The 24,852-nt window shown below is 37.4% G+C and overlaps 1 protein-coding gene across 5 annotated transcripts in view; it reads left to right on the top strand.

The window, feature by feature from the left end:
- Positions 1-24,852, top strand: part of ULK4 (unc-51 like kinase 4) — a 249,658-nt gene that overhangs the window by 153,315 nt on the left and 71,491 nt on the right. For all 5 annotated transcript variants that reach the window (XM_080382620.1, XM_080382617.1, XM_080382621.1 and 2 more), the window contains exon 32: positions 4,347-4,452. In XM_080382620.1, the coding sequence (XP_080238746.1) occupies positions 4,347-4,452 (106 nt within the window). The remainder of the gene's footprint in view (positions 1-4,346; positions 4,453-24,852) is intronic.

Below are 24,852 nucleotides of genomic sequence, written 5' to 3'. Positions count from 1 at the left end.
AGAGGAAAATACTTGGAAATATTAGCTCTGTTAGAACTGTGCTTTTGAAAAAGGCTGATTTTTGCAAAGCAGAGTAGCAAGAGACATAGTTGTGCTTACTTCTGACTTAGATCATCAATAAGGAAAATAGTATTACCTTAATGTTAAAGATACATATGTATATGCTTTCAGTTTATGCATAACTGGTTTTATGCATCAAAAGCCAGAAAATGTTACAGACCAGATTATCCAACTACATACATAGCTGGATTAAATTTGTTTCTCAGTTGGCTTCCTCTGTGATTGAAGAACACGGCATACGCTGTTGTGAATGTCCCTTGCAGGCTGCATACAAATAATGCTGTTTCGTACAGAGGAGTTTGACTGTTATGTCCAGAAAAGTTTCTGATCCTCTTTTTCATATATACAAAGCAATACAGTATATCGAAATATGCTACATTAAATGCAATATTAAACTGTACTCTTTCTGGAGGTCCTTGTTAGCATCAATGCTTTGGTTTATTTTCTCTCAATTATAATACGCCAAATATTCATCACATAAAAATGGCATCTTTTAGTAAATATATTTTGGATATGGCTCATGTCTATAATTTTCCTCTTTCAATGGATTTAGTATATGAAAAACCAAGCCTCCATCTTGTTACGTCCCCTTATTTACCTAGCTTGCATTCACAGGCCATATATAAGCTTCAGAAAGCCTCTTTATAGTTAAAGTTTAATCACTCGGATTATATTGAATGAGCAGTAGGACTGTGGTGTATAGCAGTCCTTAGATTTAATTACATATAAATACATAGTGCATTTTATTCTGGGTTCTTAGATACAAGAGTAGGAGGCATGTATGGGAAGACTCCCAAATTCGTAACCTCTTATCACAATTGCTATCTCTTTTGTTATCTAAAGTGTAATTAAAATACTGTAGTTTGCCTATGCTGTTTTAAATTCTAATCCACTTAAAGGAAGAGAAACGGCAGCTTTAGCCATAGTATCTTGCCAAGATTCATACTCCCACTTTGCTAATTCACACCCTCTTACCTAACTGGCTTTAAAAAAATACTTCAACTGATTTCTTTTGTTAATGTACAACCCTTCAAAATTAGAATGAAAAGTTTAATGGCCTAAATACAGTGCAGTCCTATTTGAAAAAGTCTGATTTGTCTTCTGTGATTCCTTTTTTTTTATACTAGTATTTCCTTGTTATGCCCTTGGTATTTCATAGCTGTCCTTTTTAAGCACTGAAGCAATTAGTTTTGAGAAGGCTTATTCTTCAGGGTCCAGTGCTTTCCTGCCTTTCATTTGCCGAAGCTGTACATTTTAATGAAGTTGTTTCATCTGTGTTGCCAAACACTAGAATTTTGCTGCTTCAATTCTAATTATCTCTGCTGGCAAATGCTGTGTTTTATTAAAGCTGTCAAGTGCACTGTTCATTAAATGTCCACAGTCTGTGGTGCTGTGCACAAAAATTAGATCAGCTTTGTTCCTTGATAGATTATGAAGAAGTTAAATATTTTTATATAAATGTCTGAAACCGAGTCTAAGCAATCAGTGATGACTTATCTAAGTAAAGCATACCTGTAGCATCTTGAAGCCTACCATCTTGACAAAACCCATCTATGATACATACATTACCTGTAGTAGTGCAACTAAGTATACCATTTGTAAGATTATTTAATTAATTAAGAGACCATTTTCCTTCCTCGAGGTATCTACATTGCATCTTGAATTCTAGTCTATATGTGTTTAGGGCAAGATAATTTTGGTAACATATACTTTGATATAGGTAAAAGCATCGGTACTAGTCTTGCAGTAGAGGGAGAGAATTGTTTAGTATAATTGATCTCCATTAAAAGAAAAAATGGCTTCGTTTTAATGTTACTAATCTGATGAATGTGAAAAATTGCTATTGTAAGCAACTGGCAGCTTCTCTTGTAATTACATATCTCAAAGGGAATTTTACTAGAAGATGTTTACTTCAGATATATGGGTCAGTAACAGAAGTATTGTACTTGGGAAGAAAATATTTGAGTCAACTCTCATTTTGGGACTTCTGGAATTTTTTTGCTTTTATTAATTTTATATACTTAGTGTATGTATCATTATCTTCAATAATGCAAGCAGTCATTCTTACTATTTAATGTATTGTTTTCTAGATGTTCTCTAGGAGAAATAAGAAGATACTGTGACGCTAGACTACCAGATAACCATGTTGTTGATCTTTCAGAAAAATGTTTTTCTTACCCTTCAGCTATCTGTAGGAAATAACTTCAATTTATTTTTAGTACCATGGCTTTATGGTATCTCTTTTCTGTATTGGTTACCTTATCTTTTGAGGAATGTAGTGTTTATACTTTCCAACATTACTTTTATATTTATCGGGCTGTATTTTAAACCATCAGAGGAACAGATATCTATTGTACTCTTTATAGAAATAATAAAAGACATTGCAAAACGCTATGTAAAGTAAATAGAACTTCAGGGGCCTCATACATATACATATATATATATATATATATATGGGTTTGGTTGGAAACTACAGTCCCTTAAAAGGCTGTGAGCCATTTTTCCTTGTCTTTTCTCCTTATGATCCAGCTTAAAGTGCTCTAGTGTAGTGAGAACTGAAATTTCGTACAGACTAAAGTTGAATAGGAATCTGTGTATTTTTATATATTTATCTGTTAATGTATTATGCCTTACCATGTATGTTTCATGGTATTTACAGGAATAATAGCATTTAATTTTAGGTTTTGAGTGCAGAAACAGAAATTAATGTTCTCAAAGCAACCATCTGAGTCTCTGCCTGTCAAAACTTTTCCTTCAGCAGTTAAATATCTGAAGGAAAACATTTGCTCTTCACATAGCATGACCCTTTCTACCACTGTAACAGAGGACTTTCTGATGTGGCATTGCAGATGCATTTCACAGTATTCTGAATTTTATCAGACTAGTCAAGAAATAAAAATCAGGTGTGTCTCACTTGCATATTGATTGCAACCACTTATAACATGTTTCCAGGCAGGGGTTCAAATAGCGTCCTATGAGTTATTTATTTTATAATAACTATATATTATATTATATATTTATATTATAAATATAATATAAAATTAGGCCTGCCCCAGCCCAAAAAGTGCCTTATAAACTACAGAGACCACTCCCAAAGGAAACTTCAGGGAGAGTGTTCCTTTGGCTGTATTCAAGGGCTGAAGTAATTTTTGTTGTCTGAAATACTTAACTTGAGACCAATAATCTTTCGTCTTGTTCAACTTCAAACTGGAACTTCTATCAAAGGTATAATGACTCCTGCTGTCAGGCAGGAGGTGGCTCAGAATAGATGGCACGTGCTCTGGCAGTGAAGCAGTTGAGTGATATCAGTATATTGAGAGATTTGATGAGAAAGGGGAGCGTGCAAGTCACCTAGGTACATGTGGAAAGTCTACAATAAATGAAATATGACATGTTTTTCTTAATGTTGTTATTTTCAATTTGGATGTATGTTTGTATTTGGCTTTGAGTCTGAAGAATCGGACAAAATAGTTCCTGAACCTTCTAGGGAGATTTGAAATGTATTCAGGCTTATATTTATATCTAGACTTAGATTTGGAAAAGCTTGTCCTGTTTTGGTTCCTTGGAAGTTGCCTGAGTTATTACTGTCACGAGCATGAATAAACACACGCTTTGATTGCACCGCCTTATCCACCCTTTCCAGGTTGAGTGTGCAAGTGTGTAAACTATAACAGAGGAAAATAAATTTCTTTATGAAGCCTGACGTCTTCCTGTTATCAACAGAGTCTCAGAAAGTGATGAAAAATCACTGCAAGCACAAGACAGACATCACAAGTGATGCAATTCAATACAGAAATAGGTCTCTAACGGGCATGTGAAATCAGTTTTATACTTAGGAAAGTATACAAACAAAACCAACAAATACATTTTACAACCTAAGGTAGGTTATCAAGCTGCAACTGAAAAGAGTAAAATTAATACCGTTAATAAAAGAAATGCCATACAAAGGGAAATGTTCCTGGTTCTGAATATATAGAGATTAGGCTGATAAAGCTGTATGCCGGTTTTAAAAGTCCTGAAAGTTTATACCTAAATAGGAGCTGTTTCAGTTCAAAAGAACATGGGAGAAATTTTGGTCTAAGATTTTTATTTGGCTCCCTGAAATTGATATTATTTACTAAGATACTTGGCTGGTTTTCTATTATTTTAAAAGTTGAACTTTAACAGATTGAGAGAGTATTGCTTTTGCATTACTACATTTTTCGAAGGGAATAATCATCTTCTAACCTTGCTAAAGGAAAACTAGATTATTTTTATTTTAGTGGATTTTTTTGTTGTTTTTACAGGATCACCAAGACAGTATACTTGGGAATACAATGCAAACTGTAATCGCCTTACTGAATAACATGGTTGCTAACAAGAGCACGAACATGGTGTTACTTTTTGAAGTAGGTATGTTGTCTTTATCTTTAGTTGTTATTCTTAAAATAGAAGTTTATCGGTCTGTTGTAATACCTGGCACTGTGTGAAACCGTAGACTTGTATGTATTTATATACTATAGTGGTTGTTAGATAATTGCATGGTAACTGACTGGTACTCCTCATCACTTCATCTCTCTCTCTTACTGATTTGATTATAAATTTAACTTTCAGAAAGCTGTTCCTCCAAGAAAATGTGGTTACAAAAGAATTACAGACTGAAAGTTACATTATGCCCATGAAGAATGGCTTTGGAAAGGAATGGGCTAAAGCTCTGAGTGTAACAGTGCAGAGTGCAGGCAGAGAGCACCTCTGCAAGTTCTTCCTTTTCTCACTACTCAAACATATGAAAGGATAAGTCGTACAATATTTCTGCATTTTTTAAAAAAACTAGGGTCTGTTGCAGTTCAGTGATGTAGCCTAACAGGGTGAAGGTCAGAGCGGAGCTCAGGGAGCCCAAACTGAAGTTTTAGTTTACAAGCTGTTCCATGTCTTCATATCACTATGCTTTATTATTGAAACTCCTTTTATTTAGGAATTGGGTCTGGCTTACAAAATGAGGAGAAAGTTCCTTCTGTTGGAAAGCTATATACATGTAAAAACTTGTTTAGAAATATATGTGTTGATAGCATTACTTTTGTTTATCATTACTGAGTGAGTGACATCCAGCAATATGGATTTACAGTACTGTGTGTATTATTTGTGTAGATAGAATAAATCAAAGACCTTGAGTACTGGCATAGCGGTATATAGCATACTCCAGAAGGAGAAGGAAGAAATTTGCATAGAGAGACAGTGAAGAGACAGCTAAGTCTCTTGTGAAACCAAGAGTTGAGAGAAAACCTTTTAAAAGTCTCTAGGAAAAGGCTGTGTTGGGGTGTGAGGGGGAAAATTCATCAGAGTGTAGCTTTTATATAGTCACCACATCAGAGAAGGAGCCAAATGAGACATAGTATGATTAATGGTTTAAGTGTAAACACTGATGGTGATGAGCAAATTTGAAGAATTGGATCTGCCTTAGGCAATAAAAAATCAGAACACATGTCAGCTTGGAACTCCATCAGGATTGGTAGTAGTGGTCATGTCCTAGTTCTAGTAATTACCTTAGCAGTTAAAGCACTCACCCAGAAAGTGGGAGAGCTGAATTCCTGGTCCTTTTTACTCTGAAGGGATTGAATGTACAAGGCTATCATTCAGGGGATGAACGGGAATTTGACATTGTAGTTAATAACATGCTCCTCTCCTCTGTTTCCAGCAGATCCACTCTGAAGTTAGTGGTGTGAGAACAGGGCCAGCAGAAATGAAAGAACAGGAAAATATGACTGAATTGGAGAGGGGTGGTTCATGAGATTCTGGTGCTTTGGTTCTTTCTCAGCAAAATGCCTATCACCCTTGGAACTGCTTGGGGTTTCTTGGGCTTTAGATTTATGTGCTGCTTTTGCTATCTTTGGGTAGACCTGCTCTGTGTCGGGCAAAATGGTAAGCTAGCACTGACCTGAGCTGCAACAGGATAACTTGTCAAAACTGCACAACAGTATGCAAAGACATTAGCTCAAGGCTCACAAGCACTGGAACCACGTAATGGGTATGCCTTACTCAAAGTAATATGCTCTGCCTTTCTGCGTGGCAAATTAAGTGCAAAATTATTTAACAACGTGGCAAAACTGCATCTATTCCCTAAGTATCTCTTCTTTAATATCTCACAGAGCAAACTCCTGTGTATTTTTTATGCTGCTGGTAGTATATTAGTGCTCTTTCCCTTCTCATCTGCTCCAAAAATAAAATGCATCTCTTCCATCATGCTGGTTTCCAAATTAAGGCAGTGAGATAGAAACATTGTTCAAGTCTTTTATCTTTTCCTTGTGCTATGTTATAAATGACTCCAGTAATATTTTCAGACTATTAGTGATTGGATAACACTAACTTGGGCTCACTGAACTTCAGTATCCTGACTAGGAAAAACAGCACAGCAGCCAAAAAGAATTTATCTCAAGTAAAATGTCCCCATCTCCTCTCATCTATTTTTCCCATTGGCTAATCTTCACAGTACTGGAAACCTGGATTTTTCCCAGTGCTTTGTTGATTAAGGGCCTAATTGTCAAGTAAAGAACTTCTGAAATTTGGTTTACAAGAATTTTATGAAGGTATTGATCTTGTAATGGTAGACTCTTAAGATTTTCTTTCAGTGAAAACGGGAGAAATTTTATTCCATAAAACCTGGAGGGCTTTTTATCCTTTTCATTACCAATGGTAAATACATAGCGTTCACTAGAGAATACCTTAAACTTACTCTGCCACTATCTTTGATATTCAGCTTGTCATTTTTAAATGACTTTTGTGTGACGAAGAACAACATGATCTAAAAAGATGGCAACTAAGCTCCCTCTTGCAGAAAAGATCCTGGAGTCCTAATAGAAAAGTTGAACGCGAGTCAGCAGAAAGCCTTTGCAGCAATAAAGGCAAAAGAGGGCTGCAGTAAGAAAGAATAACTGGAAGACTGAGGAAAGTGGTTGTTATCCTCTGTTTGGCACTTATGAGATTTCATGTAGAATACAGTGTCTAGTTTTGAGCTCCAAACTATATTGGAGTTTTATATACTTTTATATACATTTATCTAAATGAAGACAGACATTCATAGACAGGAGCAAGTCCAGTGGAGGGCAACCAAGACGTTTAGGAGGGTGGACCACATGGTGTATGTATTTTCAGCCTCCGCCTATACTATTACATTGATTTATTCCTTCCTAAGTGAAGAAAAAAGAACTTTGCATTTGTCTTTGTTAAACTTTAAAAGGTTTCTGGCAGCTTATTTTTTGAGCTCTTAGGCTTCTTGAGCACTTTCTGAATGTTAGCTCAGCCCTTCATCACATCAGCTGCTTGCCACGTTTCAATGTCATCTGCAAACTTGCTGAAGGTGCATGTTGTTCCATCTTATTAGCACTCTGTGTCCATGCTGTTAATGAAGGCATTCAACATTCATGAGCTATTCTGCTGTCTTAAAAAAAAAAAAAAAGGCTGAAGACAGAGTACTATGGGTCATCAATTTCCCTTATTTCCCCATTACAATATGATAATTAATTCATGTATATATGGAGCTTTAGAAATTAAATGCCCTAAATACTTGTTAAACAATATAAGGAACTCAGGTTAGCGGGTCAGTCCTGTCAAGATTTTTGTTTCCAAGAATCCAGACATTAGCAATGAGGATTTCTTTCCAGTTCTGTGTATGCCTTTCTTCAGCTGCCAAGAAGCAGTATTTTTGCAGACAGATCATTCAAAGACCCTTGTCACTGTTTCCTTTTGTGCCTGTTAGCCTTCAGAACTCTCTCCTGCTCAAAAGACTTGTATTAGGTGATAGATTTTTGTTTTTTTTAATGGGTTGCAGTTTGTGTGTTGAACTTTCCCCTTTCTCAGGCAAATCTTGCATGATGGCACTTGCTTCATTACTACTTCTGTGATTTCATATTAATAACAATGATACAACTGTGCATTGCAGCAACTTGCCTATGGAGTGGATTGCCTAGTGTTAATTTCTCTCTCCCCTGAACTGTGTCCTTTTGCGTGACAGTACATCAGACATGTAATGATAACCGCTTGCTATGTTTAAAGGTGAAATGGGGAATAACATATGCAACTAAAGTCACAGAGGGAATTTAAAATTGCCTGTACTTGTTTTATTATCTACTAAATATTTGTTCTCTTTGTTAACATTAATGACAACTTCCACTTAATAATCAGAGGGGAATAATATGATCTAGCTTAATTACTGAGACTGGAATTCAGTAAGGAGGCTGGGTTTAATATAGGGTCTTTTGTGAATAGTTAAGGTGAGATGGTAAAAAGCCAAGACAGTAGTGGTCATTTTTAACATAGTCTTCTAAGAATGTAAGACTAACCCTGTCTGTCTTGGCTTCTGTCTGCCAGTCTCTTTCTTTCTTCCCTTTCCCCACCTACTGAAATAATTGGATAATTTTAAGTTAACTTGAGAGAGCATAGAGGTCCAAATATACAAAGTATCCATTCACTCTATAGTAATCAATATCTGGGGAAAGGAGAGAGACCCAAGTTAGTGCCATGGTTTAGGGAAAGGCAGTAGTATGGGCTTATCAATTAAATGTTCCTGGCTAATGTGCAGTGAATGGAGTAGTGCAGTACACGACATGCACAAAATATATATATATATGTACTTAGAAATTTACAGAAAGAAAGGAGTTCTAATACCTAGAGTTTCTAAATTACAAATTTTTTAAAACTATGTTTTAAACAAAAACAAAAAACCAAAAGTTTTAAAACTATGATCTGGGACTGTCCCTATGGAAATTAGGTTGCAAAACCCAAAAGATGTCATTTCACCTTCAGGTAAGAACTAAAGAATGTAAATGTGAAAGGAGCATCATTCGGGAACAGTTTTCTTGCTTTTGCCATAAAGTTGTGATGTGATCAAAGTGGAGCTAACTGGTCTGAGTTTATGTCCTGGATTATAATAGTTTTTAGTGATGGAGGTAAAATGTTCTCATCTGTGAATCCTATTTCCATTAGCATTTATTAAATAAAAATGTAAAACTTACACTCATATGGAATCCAGATGTCTACTAATAGGCCTGTAAAAATCTATTTATTAGTATATCTCCCTGGTCTTTTCTGTATTCACTCTTGGCTTTTTTGGATATCTGCAGTCTTCTGTTTCAGGTTTGTAACCACTGAGTTCAACAGTGGGTTGGTCACACCTGAAGAGGGTACCTATGTAATGATCCCACAGGATCTGTCAGTGCATGGGAAGCAACTCCCATTGTGGCACATGCTCATAGTTGGGTGACATAGGACAAAGCAGTGCCAAGGTTTCAGAAACAGGGAAAGGGAATCGTTAAGTGACAAGGATGGCAACTTACTACCATGGAGGTAGCAGGGATATAGGATACAAATCTGTATTGTTCTACTGGTCATGAAACAACCAGCTATATATTAATTTGTGCTTGTTAAATTGAAAGGGTTAACTTTTGTTGACTATAAAACAAACACCCAGGTCTAGATGCCAGACTTATCAACTCTTAAGCAGGGTTGTAGGATCGTCTGTTTCTATAGATAGGTGTTAGGGCAGTCTGCTGAAAAGACATATGTTGTCTGTCTTTGACATGTCATGTCTATTGACAAACATTGACATATTGGCAAATTTAGATATAAAATGAACCACAAAGTCAGGTTTGGCTGCTTAATAAATAAGTGGTGTAAGTGTGCAAGACCACTTAATTATGTGGAATGTAATGAATAATAAATAGCCAAGTGCATCACAGCACTGTAGTAAAAGTCTTGTACTCTAGTACAGTTCACAGATATGTAAACTCTTTGTTTTGCCTTCAAGTCAGTCTTTTTGTCACTGCTGTTACTTTTCTGGTTATGTTTCTGAGTTTGTTTATCAGGTAGTTTGTACAAATTAAGAATAGAAAATGTTAAATTATCTTAATCATCTGTAGTTAGTAGTAGTTTGCTTTCAAACTTTGAGTTCTGTTTGTCCCCAGGTCATATTCAAAGGCAAGGAAATTCTTCATTCTAACTGTTTCATCATATGCATTTTACTTATAGGAAGAGTTTGGACATGGTACATTAGAGTGTAGAGAAGTGTGTTTCAAAGGCTTTAGCTGCTTCATCAGAATCGTCATTTTGAAGAAATTAACAGAGCAGGTTGTTGCAAAATAGATCGTATAGACTGCAACAGATAAGTTCTGATAGTCTGTCTACAGCTTTTCATTCCTGATAATGCCTCAAATTTATTATGCTTACATAAACAGCTATTTTCAGTATGTATAAAAGTAATTCCAAGTAATTCTATCTTTAGGAAAGGTTTCCGCTGCGATGCAAATCTGATCTAGTAAATTGTTTGCAGCTCAGTGTTACTTAACAAATGAGTTTACATTTTTAGCTTTTTTGCAATCTCATTATACTCCATAAATTGTTTATCAATTTTTTTTCATGATGGGTCATATAAGGAGATGATTTATACATAAGGTTCAATGCAGTCATGTTGAATTGAATGACCTTTTCCCTGCTCTACTGCTGTGATCCCGTGTTTGGCCACTATCCTGAAGTAACCACCACTAGAAGTGTAAGCAGAGATGTTTGTCAGAATGTTTAAAAACAGTTTCCATTATATGGTACAGCAAATCCTAAACTATTCCATATGTGGTAATGCTGTTGAATCTCAGGAACTGAAGTAAAAGGGAATTTGTGGGTTTTAGAACAATAAAAATAGTCTTTTGAGTTGTGTAAAAATGCAACACCTATTAGTAGTACATGGTACTTCAAGCAGTTTGCGTAAAAACTGAAGTTCCTGAGGAAGGACCTTTGGTGGGAATGTAAGGTGTTGGCTACAGCGGTTAAATCCAGTATCATATTAAAAAAGCATGCTAGGTGCTTGAAGCAGAGACAATTATTAAAAAGGAAAAGATTTGCAATAAACTTTGTAGTCAGATCATCATAACTCATTTGCACCTCATGAAAGAAAGATCAGCCTTCATGGGTGAGGTATCCTTTCTCATCTTGTGGTCCACTGCTTTGACTTTTAGTCAAATGTCAAGAGATTAATTAGATTTCAAATGTCTTTGTGTGTCATATTGTTAAAGTCTGTTAAATACTGCATATCCAAAAAGTGGCACTCATGAGACCGACATCCAACTTTAACCTTTCTCTTGAGGAAAAAAAAAAAAGAAAAAAAAAGAAAAAAGCATGTCAGTCTCTTACAGACTTTATGATCTTTATGATCTTTAACATAATGATACGTAAATGACAATGAATTCTGAGGTCTCTAGATAGACCCCAAAGGTTTCTAACTTACCTAAATCTTTGGTGGATATTCTTCTACCTTTTCACTTCCTCACAGATAATTACATTTCAGCTTCAGTCTCGGAAAGAAATTTAATTATGCTGCCCATAGCACACTTTTTAAGAACAGCTTCTAGCTTCCGAGCCAGCTCTTTCTCACCTGCTACATCATCAGTGTTCATGAAATGACGCAGTTAACTGCACTGACGTGGCAACTCAGATCTTCCTCCCTGCTGCACCCACCTATGCAGTGCTCTGAGCTGCTGTGCGACACGAGAAGGCAGTGGTGGGACGTTCCGTGGGACATTCCATGGGACTTTGATTTTAGGAATAGAAGTGAGTTGTTGGAGTAGCTGGCTTTAAAGTTGCAGGATTTTCTTCCAAGATGGGAGAAACTAACTCTTAAGACAGTGATCAAGAAGACAATTAGTCATACGGGAGAAGTCTACTTGCAAAGGAAAGGCAGTACTTACAAAAACCTACAGAATGTATTACACTGCTAATACGGCATTAAGAAACCCCAACAAACAAACAAACAAAAACCACAGGCTTTGTCTGTGAAGGAATTAGACACGCTGGTTCTGAAGCCATTTGCTCCTTCCTTAGTAGTCCCTGTTTAGCAGAAAACTCCTCCTAGGAATAAACTTTTACACGATACAGTATAGGGATATTTCTTCAGTGACTGAAGATAGAAAATGTGTTGCTATTCATAGCAGTACTTTATACCTGCTTGTTGAACATCACCCTAAGCAATTATAAAGCTTAGTTCATATGCAGCATATTGTGATTCTGGATGGAAAGATTGGCAGGGATATTAAGGGATATAAGGGAAATCAATATGAGTGAGAACCTAAACCAAATTTTTCCATATTTAATCAATGCTTAGAAACAACTTGCTCTCATTTAAATAAATGTGAAGAAATTATCTTAAAATACAGAAAATAAATGCAGACAGATTTGTATCATCCTCTCAGAGTAGTTGCAGATGTTGCTTCTTATCATTTGGGTGTTACAGGTGAAGTTCCTCGGTTAGGAGGTGTGCACCTTAGAGCTGTGCAGGACATGAGCCTTTCACAGCTCCCTGCCAGCACTGTAGTAGCTCAGCTCATGAGCAGAGATGTCTCTGTTAACATCTAAAAGTAGTAGTTGTGTGTCACAATGTTCATTTGAGTTACAGGCTCTATGAGAAATCAGTGGTGGTTGAGCCTGAAGAAGTCTTCTATGGTATTACGAAGTTGAGAATATTTTTTAATAGTATTAAGACATGTTTTTCTGACCCAAAATGCCAGGTGCTCAGGTGGAACTGTATGTCATCACATGGGTATACTTAGAAGCCTGATACCATAGAAGGTAATGGGAATCATGTCAAAATAGCATGGTGGTAGTGAATTCTTTGAGGAAAAAATAACTTGTGTCATCCTGTGATATTCATCAGTGCAGCCATCTGAAAAGGATGAAACTAGAAAAGTAATTGCTGTGAGAAACAGTTATGCCATTCCAGTAAGAACCCAGCCCATGTTGAGAGCCATACCCATAAAGCACATAATGTCGCAGCATGCTTGCTAAGACTTCAGAGGATAAAGTAAGTTAATAAAGGCTCAACAGGTTGTTACTAGTTGTCTCGCTAGTGCTGTACTGTAAAAGGGGACTGACCTGTTCTGGGGCTGGCGTGGGCTTCCTGATCCTGTCCCTGTGGTCAGCCGAGCAGATAATCTTGCAGCATAGCTGCCTGCTTAAACTACCTAAGATATCTCATTTTAACACCTAACTGACGGAAGGGAAAGGAGAAATAACAAAAAATGTTCAAGATCTTTTCATTCAGTGATACTCAGGTCTGAGAAGCCCTATGCAGAAATCTGATGATATAACTGATCAGCTTAGTTTAATGATGGGAAGTTATTTCAATAAATATAAGCAATTTCAATACTTAGACTGTATTTATATTTCTAATGTGCCAACCATAATATACATTTTTTATGCCTATCCAGTTCCTAGAGAAAACTAAAACTTAAGGTCTTGACTTATTACTCTGATTGATAAAGTTTAGTAGCATAAAACTCATTTGAAAAATTAATTTTTTGTTAAAATGTAAGATGTCAATTTTCCATCTGAGAATGTGGCTACCTGAGGGTTTCCTGGTGACAAACTCAGGATTGTGAAAAAAGAAAAAGTCTTCAAAGACAGTCTCCTTCTCACCCACTTAGCCATAAAATGGTATTTTTTTCCTCCCCTCTGGAGATTGTTGTCTTTGCATTCACTCTAGGTGGTGCTTTTCCTGCAGTCTAATTTAAACATTATCATTAGACATTATGCTAGTACTCCCATGAAGTGCAACTTAAATCATATATATTAGCACTAGTGGATTTGATCAGTCTGAGAGAAAATGAGTAACTAGATAAAAGTATAGCTATCATAATAGCTACAAGTTAAGTATTGATGACACAAACTTGTTACTGATAATAAATTAAAACCTAATTATAATTATGTCCCTGTGCTGCCTGTCAGATATAATTAGAAGCTACAAGGTGATATTAAGGGATTAAATTAAAAATTTAACTATGTATTTGAAAAGAGACCCTGTTTGAATACAGTTACTGTGCCGTAGGTTGTAGCGCTATCATGTATTTTCTATTCTAGCTGTTAGAACAGTCTCAGTATGAAAGCAATGTATCACTGCCAATTTGAGGCAAGTGTAAAGTTGCAAAGGTACAAAGTATGGTACACAACATTATACTACATCAATCATTACTCTGTTGTAGGGATAATGGTCATCTTCAGATGTACTTACATGATCCTACTGAAAAAAGTTCTTTTTGTCAATGGCTAAAAATAAGCAATGGTTCTGGCAGGACTGGATCTATGTTGTGGATAGATAAATGAAATCTGCGTTTTTTTACTGATTTAAAGAATGGTTTGGGGGGTTTGTTTGTTTTAGATATTTTCAATAGTTGTCGTAGCTCCCAGGCAGCCAGATATTTTCCTATTCTAAGTCATTTTCATGAATATTGTAGACTGAACAAATGTTTTAATCTCACAAAATCTGTTTAAACTGTTTGTGAACAATTAAACTTCAAAATAATTTGCTCTGTAAAACAGAAAGGGTATTATGTCATAATGGAGAAACTGCAGTTCTTTACATTTTTAAAGCCTTTTGAAAGACCTGATTCTACAGAAATATGAAGCACTGGTCTATATTGAGACTTTCCTGTGATGTGTATGTTTTTCCACCTAAATACTTTTTATTTTTTCAGATTTTACCTAAAATACAACATTCGTATTTAGTCTTTATAATGTAATGTTTTATTTTGCTATTCAGGATCTGATTTTATAATACAGTTTAGTTTTTCTGAACACAGTAAGTTTATTTTATGTGCATTTCATATTTAAGAATTTATTTCCATAGGTAAATTTCTTTTGAAGTCTAAAGTGTAGATCTATGTCTACACATGTGTTTTCCACCCTCTTAATATTCAGGTGAGTGTTTGTGGTGGTGTTCAAGTTATTAAGGCAAGTTACCACTCCTTAACTGGTAGGTATTTCCTACAGCATTTGGTCAATGCCTTGTAGATTTGATATGGTAACTAATTATGTGTATATTTGTAACAGTATTTACATTTTATAGCAATGTACTTGCACATAGTCAGTTTTGCAAGTCAACTCTTGGGGGAACCTGATTGATACGCGGTTGAAAGCTTCAGCTGAGGGACAGTGGTTATTTAAGCTGCCCTAACAAAAATGTAGATGTTGACCTGATGATACTGTTTGATTTTATTGAAAATACATTTCACAGATGTGGTGTAAACTTGTCTGTCCACCCATTTAAAAAAATGTTATTTTGTCTTATTTTAGCTTAAGCTTTTTTATAATCAGACCGAGATTATATTTATGTAAGAAGGGTTTATGAAGACAAGCGTGTCAGTAAAGATGTGCTCAAGCCCACGTGGTCGATTTTGGATCTGAGCTTTAAGCAAATCAGTATAACTTTTCATTTAAAGAGATCCTAACTTGAAAAACGTTGGGGTTTTTTGTTTCATAAATAAGCTTTAAAGGTTTCCGTATATGTCTCCACACTGTTAGAAGATATTGCATCAGCTAACTGTTCCTTCTTTGTGGTTGAGGAAAAAGATACATGCTTCCCTTTGAATTTTTAAGATGAATGAGGAGGAAATAGGGTATCTTTATGAAGTCTAAAGCTCTTTTCTTTTTTTTTCTGTATTTTAGAAGATTTAAAAAAAATGGGAAGTTTTTTTTTTCCTTCACATTACCACCCACCTTTTGAAAAAATAAGGGAATAAAAAGGGTGGAAACTTCTTGTTCACCTGCATCCATTTAGTTTCAACTTGTCTTGCCTCTCCTGAGGGCCATTCTTTCTTTGTTTATCATATTGCCGGTTGCTTACTCAAAAACCTCTCATCCCTGTTCCTGTGAAACTTGGCAAAAATCCGGTAGAATGTTGTTAATGGATTTATTCACATTTTTGAAAGGTCACATTTCCTACCTAACACGTCCAGATTGTGACATACAGCTTTTTAGTCAATGATACAGCCATGAAATATGAACTAAAACAACTGCTATTGTATGGATTATATAAAGATTGAAAAAATAGTAGAATTATTTGTGATGGCTCAACAGTCTTTCCAATGCACATTTTTGCTGAATAAACACAGACATCATATTTTCTATTTTGATCCCACCATCTAACCCAGAGTGACATGAAGTGTGGGTTTATGCCATTTTTTCTTACAACACGCTCGAACTGTTACTTACAATGCATTTGTTTCAGGAATTACATTGAGTGTTGTTGAGTTCAGAGAGCATGTGGTTCAAACAGCAACACATGAAGATGAATTTAAAGGCAGCATTTTGTCTATACTGTGAAGAAGAGTCATAAGCAAGATAAGGAAAAGGCAGATACAGTACCCGAAGGAACAGATTATCAAGGCAGGTTTAGGGGGTTGACAGAAGATACGGGAAGAACAGCAGTGCTTACAAGGTTTTTGCCTGCCTTGGCTGTGGGTCAGGCAGTCACACAGACTGAGCCTGTGCATTACGGGATCAGCCTGGATACAGAGGTTCTCGGTCTGGACTGGGTGCAAGAACTGGCTGGGGGCTCTGCCTGGCCCCCTGCAAGAAAACCTCTGTTCAAGAAAGGTGTGCATGCAGTCACGCTTATAACCAGCTACAGTGACGCGTCCAGAAGGCAGTAACTGGCAACGCTTGGCAATAACCTTCTAATTCAGTTCCATCAAGCTGGCCAGTGTTTGTGCTGCCTGTGGGGCCCAGTCTCCCAGGCAGAATTGTAACCCGCTATCCCAGTTCAATGCAGTATTCTGACAGGCCAGGTTGTACAAAATGCTTGACCTCTACTTGCCATAAAATTGCTTCTCTTGAAAACTTAATTATATACATCTCTCATTTCTGGTGTCTGCTGGCTGCAGCTGCTCACCAGTTCTTGCATAATTTATTGACAATCCAGTTTTGCAGATCTTAATTCCTTCAGTCTTCCCATCGGAACTGCCTTTACTTGGTGTAGATTCAAATTTGCTAGGACCAGACTTAACTTTTTGTAGCCTGCTTCCAAAGCCCTTCTCCCTTAAAGCACAATCTTCATTAAGCCTAGTCAGTTCTCCCTTTCTAAAAATGTTGATGAACAAAGGCAAAGGATGAGCCTAGTTCAAATAGAGTGGAGCCAATATTTTGAGCAGATCTTAGCTATTTACAGATAGCAACTGCATGTTGGTTCCATTGGGAAAAGTGTGCACTCCTGTACTGAAACACATTGGGCATCCCTAAAACCATTTAACACACTAGCTTTCTCTCTGAACCAGAAAAAGTGTTTCTTCATGTGAGCAGAGGGAAGCACTATCAAATATACCCTGATGCCACCATTCTGTAGGGTATCTGTTGCAATCCTGAATCCGAGATGGAAGCAGCGACCTGTGTTGAATCTATTGCAGAGAGTATTATCTTAGAAAATGCTGGGGATATTACTTCATTGTTTCAAGCTGCTGTTAAATTTTATCATCCTTGATGTTTGTCTCTTCACTTGAGATAACATGGAGGAAGAACAAAGGAACATGAGCCCTTCATTGCAGGCTCCCTCATTCCCCTTACCCCCATTGTTCATCTTGTCATATAAAAAGATTGAACTTAATGTCTTTGCCTGAACTTGCTTTCTAGAATCAGTGGTCTGGGCATAAGCAAGCTGGAGGAGAAATGTAGGTGCATAGTGGCAGTGCCCAAGGCACATAAGTGACACATGAAGCACACACTGGGACAGAATGGTGGAGGCTCCCTACATTGGAGCATTTAAGTTACTGGGACCCCATAGCACATTAATGCCTGACAGGTATCTCTGCCCAGCCCCAGCAGAGCCAGCACGGTAGAGAAAAAGGAAAAGATACTGTCATGGTGTAACCCTGGCTGACAGCTCAGCACGACACAGCTGCTTGCTTACTCCCCAGCATCCCACTAGGGTGGGGGGAGAATCGGAAGGGTATAGAAGTGAGAAAGAAATGGGTCAGTTCAATAATTAAAAAGTGGTAAGAATAAAAAGACATTGTAAGGAAAAGAGCAGCGGTTTGGTAAAACCCAAAAATGCAAAGAGAGAGAAAAATAAAACTCAAGAAGGACAAGTGATGTAAATGAAAACAGTTGCACGCAGTCAACCAACAAATGCCTAGCCAGTCTGGGAGCAGCAGTCCCCCTACCAGCTTCCCCTCCAGTTTTATGGCTGAACATGGTGTTACATGGCATGGGATACCCCTTTGGTCAGCTGGGGTCAGCTGTCCCAGCTCTGTCCCCTCCCAGCTTCTTGTGCACCTCCAACCTGCTCACTGGCTGGGTAGTGTGGGGAGTAGAAAAGCCCTTGATGCTATGTAAGCACTGCTGAGCCGTAATTAAAACATCAGTGTGCTATCCACACTGTTCTCAGCACAAATACAAAGCATCGCCCCATACAAGCTACTGGGAAGAAATTTAACTCTACAGTACCAGTACGGGTACTAAACCAGAACTTGCATACTAAGTTTCTTTTGCTGTTCTGTGGCACATCTTCACAGGCACTCCCTTGAGAAAACATCCTGGCTCTCTAAAGCCCTCTTTTCTGTTCTGCGGTTGCCGTCTCTCTTGCTGTAGTTATATCAATGTTCTCATCTTCTTTTTCACCACTGAAGAAATTAGTTGCCCTCGAACAAAGCAGAATCCAGATTTTCAGTTAAAGCAGCAAGATCCAGTTCAGCTTGTTGTGGGGGACTGTTCACTGGTTTTATTTCAAAACTGGATGGCTTGTGCCAAGATAGCATAGTAGACCAGTGTTCCATGTGATCTCCTTCCACTGCTTACACAGAAGTTTCCCCAAGAGTCTGACCCACCATATACACAGGCTGTATACCTGCATAGAAAACGTACAAACTGCCTACAACCCGGTGTCAGTAAACCCACGCTCCTGTTGTGTGGGTCCTGTTCAGATAAGGGAGACAGGGTATGGAACACAGTATTCAAACACATGCAGGCTTGCAGTTCTTTCAGAGCCAGGACTACCTCTTGATCAAGTAAGCTGAGCTGTAGTACCAGCTGACTTAACTCAGTGCAGTCTTTTGAAGCCAAGATAGTTGGGATCAAGTAGCTGTGCTGGCAGAAAATGAAGGCTCTGTTGGTCTAGGTTGTACTAATGATAAGTATTAGGTAAGGCACTTCTGGTCAAGCCTGAGGTGACAGTGTGATCACAGTGTGATGGGTTCCAGCTCAAAGACCCCAGTGATAAGGTTGAAAATCGTGCATAGGTTAAAGTAGAACAAGCATTCATGCAAACAAAACCGGACATACGCCTGAGCCGCTTAAGAAGGATAATAACAGCTGAGGTGAAAAGTCTGTGGTTAAATTTTAGAGATTTAATCAGATGTGGCATTATTGGTACAGCTAGATGATAGCAAATTAGAGAGTCTGCTGGTCAAAGTTATCTTAACATGTATTTGGAAAATGGTTAACCTAGCAGAGTAGGTTTAAGGCTACAGAATTTAATCTGATCATAGCCGCAAAACCAGATTTACTATTGTGTAGCACCCTGACCTCTGTTTAAGCCCTTTGATCATGTAAGTGTAAATATATCAAGGCCACCTTGGACAGTTGCAATTACTAGTTGTCAGGTTTTATTTCTGTTGTAAACTTAACTAATGAATAACGCAGGATGTAACGCAGGAAACTGGCTGAGATTCAGGGTTTTTGTAATAACCAGCAGCAAACTGCACTGAGCGGATACCCTAGCCATTGCTTTTGTTCTTTGGTCTAGTTGTAACAATTGTAGAAGGCTGTCACTTCCAAGCATCACTTCCAAAAATCCAAGCAATTGTGCCCTGTAAGTTTTCATCCTATGGAAGACTGATGTAAACAGATCAAGCGGGGTAGGAAAAAATATTTAGCATCTTTTGTTACAGAGCATGACTTCAGTAGGGAAATGTGTAGACTTTTTACCCTTATTCTTTGCTGAATATATGTGGGAACAGTAGTCAACCGTATTTTATTTCTGCAGTTTGAAACTGAAAACTTCAGAGAATTTTCTGAAGCCAAGGTTCATTGGTCCTTATCACTGTCAGTCCAGGGACTCTTGAAGGCCTAACTAGAGCAATTAGTGCTGGTAATGTTGTTCAAAGCTGTTGAATGCTGTCAATTTGTGACAACGGTTCAGGGCTGTATCTGCATTCTGAGGCTGTTCATATCTGGTTTGTACAGGTTTTGTCCAAAAAGCAGCTCTCAAAGTTTGAATGTGGTCTCTCAAGGATTTTGGTAGAAGGGAAAGTTGATGCCAAAGCAGAAGCACATTAAGATATTTGAAGTAGATAAACAGGATTTAATCTTGTGTGACAGGAAGTCTATTATTAAAATAGCAATCTCTTTAGAAGAATTTCTAGTTCTAAATTAAGCCCTGGATATAAATTCCCCCTGTATTTTATCACATGGTAATTGTTGTTGGCTTGATCTTTCTGAGCAGTAAGTCAAAAGTCTTTGAATCTTTGCTGACTCTGAGTCTTGCTGAATGCAAAGAATTCCTAATCTAACAAAATAACAGATTTTAATCTACTGAAGAACGTTTTGTCTAATTTTTGCCATTAATTTGAGGACTTTATGAAGCCTTTGTTTTTCTAAGAAGCATATGCTATATATTAATTCGCAACGTGAAGGCAGAGGTTCTTCCATGTGGCTGTGAAGCAACAACAATTAATATATCAGGCTAGTTTTAAAGGAGGTTTGAAAGACTGTTCCTTCTGAAAGAGTAAGGTGTCCTGTTAGATATTCTTGTTCCTCATGCAGATAATTAAAACCTGCTGTTTGGAAAATCTCCCTAAGCATTATTTAACACTTGTCTAACAAAGCCAATAGATTTTATTTTAGTTGACGCCTTTTAAGGAATGAAGTAGGATGTATCAGGATCTGACTTGAAGTATAGGGTCCTGTAGAATTACTGTGCTTTATAAAATGGACTACAAGCTCTAATGTATCTCTAACATATGAGGAAAAATATCTAACTGGAAAGCTGCTACAGAGTTTGCTTAACAGCAGCAATAATAGTCAGTCCATACAATGTGATTTTGTATTATTACAGTCTTGATTTATTTATATTTTTTGTTTGTTTGTGATGGAAGGTTGTGCTTGCGAGTACTGCACAATTGCTGTATTGAGAGACTGTATCAACAAAAATGCTGAAATCCGTATGAAAAGAATGCAAGTTAGGTGTTTAATATATGCACAATTGGGGACAGAAATATTTGACACGCATACCCTGTGAAGTCATTGTATCACATCCACCTTCCTCCCTCCCCAGGTCTTCCAGCTAGAAGGGTCATTGGAGTGTGTGAGCCTGCTTCAAGCCAAGTCAGATGGGCTCGTGCAGGCTGCCCATGCAAACAGTGTGAAGCAGCCTAGCACGGCTTGTCAGGGGAGGCCAGGCAGTACTCTCATCATCTCTGGCTCACGCGTGCACACATGCAGTTGTAGGAGTAACAGCCTCCAACAACTGATCACCAGCAAACACCTGGGAAGAACCAGTGTTTGCCATCAACAAAGCTGTCTACAAATGAACGTCTGTCACAGCCTTAGCATTGTACTTTGTGTATTGTCAGTTACCTCTTGGGATGATGCACTCTATTTCATATGCATCAAGGGCCTTATGCTCCCTCATTAACAAAAAAGCAGCCTATTTGTGATGTATATAACATACACATTAGTGACAGAACCAGCAGCAATTCTTATGACTATGCTGGGTACTAAACTTCATCTCTGAAGAACAAAATTTTAATTTGAATAAATAATTTTAAATGTTTCTTTTATGTCCAGTCTCACAAGCTGCTTGATACGAGCGTTTAAAGTTTGTGTGTAGGTCTTCAGTGGATCCTACCTTTTGTTAACAAGTTTTTCACTTACCTTTTTGTAGTAAGTGATTATTCTCAGCTACTTAACCTAAGAACCAGGTAGAATTTCTAGAGACTGTGGTGCCAACAGCATGGTACCCAAACAAATCAAACCTGACTGCTGACATGAGACACTATTAATGTCTCATGAACACTGTGAATAGATCCCCTGAACATCATTACAGTCCATAGTTATGTAGTATTTGCTCCTATAGCTTTTGGATAATTTTTTCTGATAGAACTAGAAAGCATCTGGATGTTTTTATAATTATTTTCCAGAGAAAGTTACCTTCCGATCCTTCATTCCATCCCTGTTGAACAAGTTTGTGTTCATGTTCGATGAGTTATACTCCTAGGAATTAGGACCGTGTCTGTAAATCTTGTCTAGAATAAAATCCTCTGCCTTCAAAACTTTAATGCTATGTACCTACATGTGCTGTGAACTTGGTTTTGGCTTGGATATCTTTTCTGCATTAATTATAGTATAGTTGAGTCAATCTGACACAAAATCTTGAATTCAGTTCAAATGTTGTCACAGAAACCTTAACGAGATTCTAAGATGGGAAACTTTTTTTTTCTTTTTTCATTTCCAAAAGCAGCAGCAAATCAGGAACTCCCAAGGGATCAGATACTTTCAGAAATACTCCTCTTTTTATACAGAACACCATAGTCTAGCCGAGTTGTTATAATTTGTTATATTTTACAATTTTTGTATTGACCAGTCAAGCATATTCAACAGTATGTGATTTTATTATTTCTCAATTGTTTGGGTTGCATTTTTACTATCTTTTCTTACACTCAGATACTTTTTTTTTTTAATGAGAGAATCCGCTTGGTTTTCTATCTCTTAGCTGGCTGTTCTGTACACCTGTTGGTCTTAATCACCTACATGTTTGTTCCGTAGATTAAACTTTAGAAGAAAGTAAATTTCTGGGTTGGCAGGATTCTCTTAGGCTGAGTAGAATTTGACGTGGTTCCCTGGGGAGTCATCAGTTCTGCCTTCTTTCTTCACAAGTAAAAATGCCACCTATAAGCTGCCTTCCAACAATAACCGCTGAACATTGCCAGTCCAGAAAAAGCGAAGCAGAGCTGTGCTGCGCTTTGACTGACTCAAAGCAGAAAAATCTTTCCACTGAGAAGAATGTCAGGTCTGTAGTTCTCTCAGGCATCCACGCTCAAGATAACGGAGTAGTAATTGCCACTCTACTTCCAACCTAGTTGTAGTGAAGGGTGATAACTGGCTTTTCTTCCCTGCTTGTTGTATTCCCACCACATCCATTTTCCTGCACATAAGGGCAGGGCTGCTGGCTCGGGCACCATTGGTGCACTCCCTGCCTGCCGTCTGTGTAGGAAAAGTGGAGCCACAGATTCTTCTCACAAAGGGAAGCTCTGGAGAGCCTTGACTACTGCAGTGTGACAAGTTCAAATGAGATTTTTGTTCCTTAAACCTAGTGATTATTTATTCAATCACGAAATGTGTAGTCACTGTCCTGGTACTAGGAATAGACTATCCAATATGTACAAAATTTTCTTCTTTAGATGCTATTCATTTTTAAGATCAGAATAGAAAATAATTTTCAGGGCAGCAGTCATGCAATGGATGCGTTCATCAGACCTATCGTTTTCTTTCCACTTGATCTGACATTCATAACTCACCAAATCTTGAAATCGGTGGTGATCTGATTTTCTGTCCTAGTTTATTCTTCCCACAGTATTATAGTACTAACACAAATAGTTCCTAAAACATAAACAGTAACAAATAATGAACAAAAATAACAATGAAAGCAACAAGTCTCTTTTAAAAATGCCATTACCCTAAAGATACCATTTGCTTTATGTTGCCTGTTCTCAGTTGTTCAAAACAGGAAACCCAGGAAACCTTGAGTGTTAGGGCTGAGATGCAAAGAATGCAAATTAAATCTCAGGTTTATGTAGTTAAACCAGGTTTTATGAAGAATCTTTATGACGTGATGCATTATCTTAAGTGCTCAGGTACTGAGGGGCTAATTCCTGTGTGAAAGAATCTATCAGACTAGAGTCCTGTGTTTCTCCTTAGCAATACTATTGCGTTTTATGATTAACATTAAAAAGATAATGAAATACGTTTTCTAGTTAGCGTGGTGATATCGTTTCTAGTTCCCTATTTGTTATTGAGTGATTTTAAAAAACCCAACAACAAACCAAAAACAAAACCTGAGCAGGTCTACTCTGTAAGTAAAAGGAGGAAGAAAAGTCTAGTGAATATATATTTGGTAATATCCCTAGGGAGTCAGTTGTGTAGGTATGATACAAATGGGAAAAACAGCTCTCCAGAGCGCAACGTGTCAAAAGGAACAAAGAGAAACCTTTTTGCCAGGCTGCAGGTTTTGCTGCTGGCTGCTTGGCTGCACTGTGGCATTGTTCGGAGGAAGTGCACCTGCTCTAACATTTGCTTTGGCTGGAAGCAGACAGGTTTGTTGAATGCTCTAATTGCTGGTAGGCATGAAAGGATTGCCTAGAAGATTGCTTCCTAGGCTGTCCTTTGATGTTTCATATGATTTGGAAGTGAAGATTTCTTTTCCTTTATCCATCTTGCTAATAGGTGAGAATAAAATATCTCCCCTCAGCTTTCATTCCAGAAGGTATCACGGCACATTCTGTCCGTTTAGCTGTATCATGGGCGAAAAGACTCCTTTTATCTTTTGAAAAGATTTGTAAAACACAAGCATAGTCATCACTTCACATCCACATTCATAAAATGCTATTAGCGATGTGTTCAGTTCATTGCAGGGGTCTCTAGGCAGGAGACGTACTCTGCTGTGAACACTGTGTTTGTCAAATGCTGTAAAACTTGGCTAGGAATTTTGGATGCAGTTCTTTTGATACATATTATGAATCTTGAACTGCAGTTAGAACAAGTTGTTTGTTTAATTCCAGTTACACTAATTTCTAAACACAATAAATCGAATACAAAACCCAAGTTTTGCCTTATTTTTCGGCAAAATTTGAATACCAGAGAACTGTACTGAGGCTTGATATTGTGAAGATCCTCCTTTTACAAATAAATATAAGGCATGACTAGTGCACTGTGAAGTATTGTAATAAATTTAAACTGTAACAATAGCTATATGATGTGATATGTTTTAACTGCTGAAATGTGCAAATCACTAGA

The sequence above is a fragment of the Falco punctatus genome, assembly GCF_963210335.1.
Source record: "Falco punctatus genome assembly, chromosome: 4".
NCBI lineage: Eukaryota > Metazoa > Chordata > Aves > Falconiformes > Falconidae > Falco > Falco punctatus.
The sequence above is the reverse complement of the archived record's forward strand: the minus strand, read 5'-3'. Positions and strand labels throughout refer to the sequence as shown.